The sequence below is a fragment of the Nicotiana tabacum genome, chromosome 23, assembly GCF_000715075.1.
Source record: "Nicotiana tabacum cultivar K326 chromosome 23, ASM71507v2, whole genome shotgun sequence".
NCBI classification, from domain to species: Eukaryota; Viridiplantae; Streptophyta; class Magnoliopsida; order Solanales; family Solanaceae; genus Nicotiana; species Nicotiana tabacum.
The window spans coordinates 124849660-124852742 of NC_134102.1; the positions used below are offsets into that span (position 1 = coordinate 124849660).

Below are 3083 nucleotides of genomic sequence, written 5' to 3' on the forward strand. Positions count from 1 at the left end.
ATTAAGACAAAATCGTGTGAGAAGATCGAAGAGTACAATCTCAGTCATAACTAGTTTATGACTTCAACTTGTTACCTTAATTTTGCATTTTCAGTAGCTTTTGAGTCTTTTGGATGCGCTATAAATAAGAATTGTAATTTTGTGGCTTCCCTGATCTGTATACTTTAGACTTTTGCAAAATTTTAGGTGTTAATAATAAAGTATTATAATTGCCAATTTTTTATCTTTATTTAGAGAAATGTATAATTTTAATTGATAAACCGTTGATAATTGTTAATCTAATACCAAACTGCCCGATATCTTATCGGTTGACTAGCGTATTAGTATATTTAATAGTCGATAACCAATAAATTAATCCGTTAAGAATAAATATCCGTTCAATCCGCCCGATAAATAGGCCTAATAGCAATCTATTTCATGTGATGATGCATATTATTAGTATATAATATTCCCCTTTTACCAAAAAAGAAAAGAAAAGAAAGCTATCAGAATTTAGAGGACATCGATCGATAAGATACGAATTCTATTATCCATTTACTGATTTACAATGATGAGAAAATATTTCATGTTCCCTTCTATATGTCTGTAATTAGTTTTTATGTTTTGGATGTTAATCTATCGGCAGGGCTCCTCGCCATAAAGGTGGATTTTTTTAAAAATGTTCACACTATTTAGCAGTAATCAGCAAAGCTTGTTTCATTCGTCCTTAATTAAGGCCTTAGACGATTGAATTTTTTTTTGGTTTTTCACCCGGTGTCCGGTAGTCGCATTGGAGCCCGACTATATCTAGATTCGCGACGGTAGGGCCCCATTCGAGAGTAGTGCTCCCTATCAAAGATTTTTTCATACTCAGGGCTCGAAGTCGAGAACTCTGGTTAAGGGATTAAAAAGATTTGGATCGTATACTCTACAATCACAACATAATGGGTGAAGCGTTGGAAATTTAATGAGACGTGAGACGTGTTGGTCGTCGCAAATACTATTGATGTAACTACGTAGTACTTTTTATATGAGCAATACATTTTAACTTGTTATAATTTTTTTTCTCTTTTCTATATTATCAGATTATGCTTATTATAAAAAAGTTACTTCTTGTTGTAGTTTATTTTAATCTCATAGTGTAGAAAAATTACTCACTATAGTGTCCGAGTAGAGAAGTTAAATTCTATTAATTTGCAAAGATTGTAAATTAAGAAAACGACTTTTAAGGAGAGGTGGGGTATGATGGATTCTGAAGCTGAAAATTTATGAACGAATGATCTTATTTTAGAAATTTACTTTTGAAGAGTTGGGGAGGGATCTACTTCTTTTGTTTTTTTTTAATTTATCACAGTGCATCATTATCATTAATAAAATATAGGGGTCAGCCAGAAACCTTATCCGTACTGTGTGGCTTCCAAATTTAGACCAAAAAATGAGTGACCAAACGAATAAAAATACATAATAAGTAGAGGGGAAAAAAAGCAAAAATATTATCTCGAATGAGAACCGCCAAAATTCATACAAAGAAATACGTATAGTATAACATTTAATTCAACAGGACATACAAACAAATGAACAATGATACAAATAGCGCAAGCGGTGCTCTCCAACAATGAACAATCCAAAATAAAACATAAACCTAACCCCATGAGTAACAGGAAACAAATTGAATATTTTAAATTGCCAAACAAATGAAATCCAGAAGCATACTCAGAAAACAATTTAAAGAAAAAGTTGAAAAGAGCATTTAGGGACAAGTGAAGCCCTTTGGAATGTCCTTACTGCAAACATTAAGAAGTAAGCTAAGGGAAATAGGGATATTAAGGTTAATTCCCAAAATGTTAGCCTTAAGGGCAGTGCAAAGGCAAACAGCAGCTTCTAAATCCACAAGATTTCCAATAAGACTGCAGCATGGTTTTACAGGTGGAGTTCCAAGTGTAACATTTAGTAAACCGTTAAGCACATTGGCACAAACACCTAATTTTAAGGCATCAGTTGGACATTTTCCTTCAGAAGGAGAAGGGTTTGGTGTTGGTTTTGGTGTTGGTTTAGGGCTAGGGCAAGTGTTGCATGCACTGACCACAGTGAAGAAAAGGATATTGAATACAAGAAAGAGGGCAAGTGACTTAGCCATCTTGCAATATTTGCTAACTAAAGAGATATTTAGAGAAATTGAACGTAAAATGTATTGAACTCTGACGATGAAGAATGTATAATATGGTTGGCTTTTTATAGGCTGCATGTATAAGGAGGGAGATTAAAAGAATAATAAGAGAACAATTTAGTGCATGTGTTAGTGAGGAATTTAGGCTGGCGAAGAATTAGCATATATTTGGGTAGATCTAGGAAGCATGTGAAGTAAGGAAAACAAGTTGCCATGTTCCTCGCTGAGTTCCAATATCCAGGAATTTTAATTGTTTTATTTCGTTCTCTTATCAATATCTTACCTGCACTTTGTGACCCGTGAATTTTCCCCAGCATGTGCTACGTAAATTAATTAGTACTAGTATTCATTAATCCTTTGAAAACATATAACATAAGGAAATAGTTTAGGGGAATGACAACTTGCATATTCATTTACAGGTTAATAGCTCTCTTTACTTCTTCAATTAAGATAACGAAAAATGGTCCACCAAGATAGTGTAAGCCCAACGTGAGTTTGGATGGGGATTGGTGAATGAATCAAAGAGAAATGGGCACGGTACAACGGCTCTCAAACTAATAGCCAGTAAATATATATATTATTTTTGCATGAATCAATACCCAATACGTATAAAAACATAGTAAGTAGTCTATATGTCCCAAATTAAATGTTTTAATGATTAAAATTGTAAGATTATATATTAATCTTATTATTAGTTCATTAAAAAATTTAATTTAGTTTTATACTAATTAATTTAATTACTGATAATGAATTACTGGTACTTCAAAAAACAATCTAATTGTCTTTGAAAGTCAAATTAAACCCTTAGGGGTCGTTTGGTTTGAAAATAAGTTATGTTGGAATTAATTATGTTGAGATTAGTTATCGTGGTATATTTCTTATTGACTGTTTAGTAGTATGTTGTATTTGTACACAATTGAAATCGAGCTCACTTACA

At 32.5% G+C, this 3083-nt stretch overlaps 1 protein-coding gene across 1 annotated transcript; it reads right to left on the bottom strand.

Annotated features, from left to right (window-relative positions):
* Positions 1 to 1729: 1729 nt before the first annotated feature.
* On the bottom strand, positions 1730 to 2116 carry LOC107764064 (14 kDa proline-rich protein DC2.15-like). Its single transcript, XM_016582589.2, has one exon. It carries the CDS (start codon positions 2114 to 2116, stop codon positions 1730 to 1732), a length of 387 nt encoding a protein of 128 aa, XP_016438075.1.
* Between the last annotated feature and the right edge of the window lie 967 nt (positions 2117 to 3083).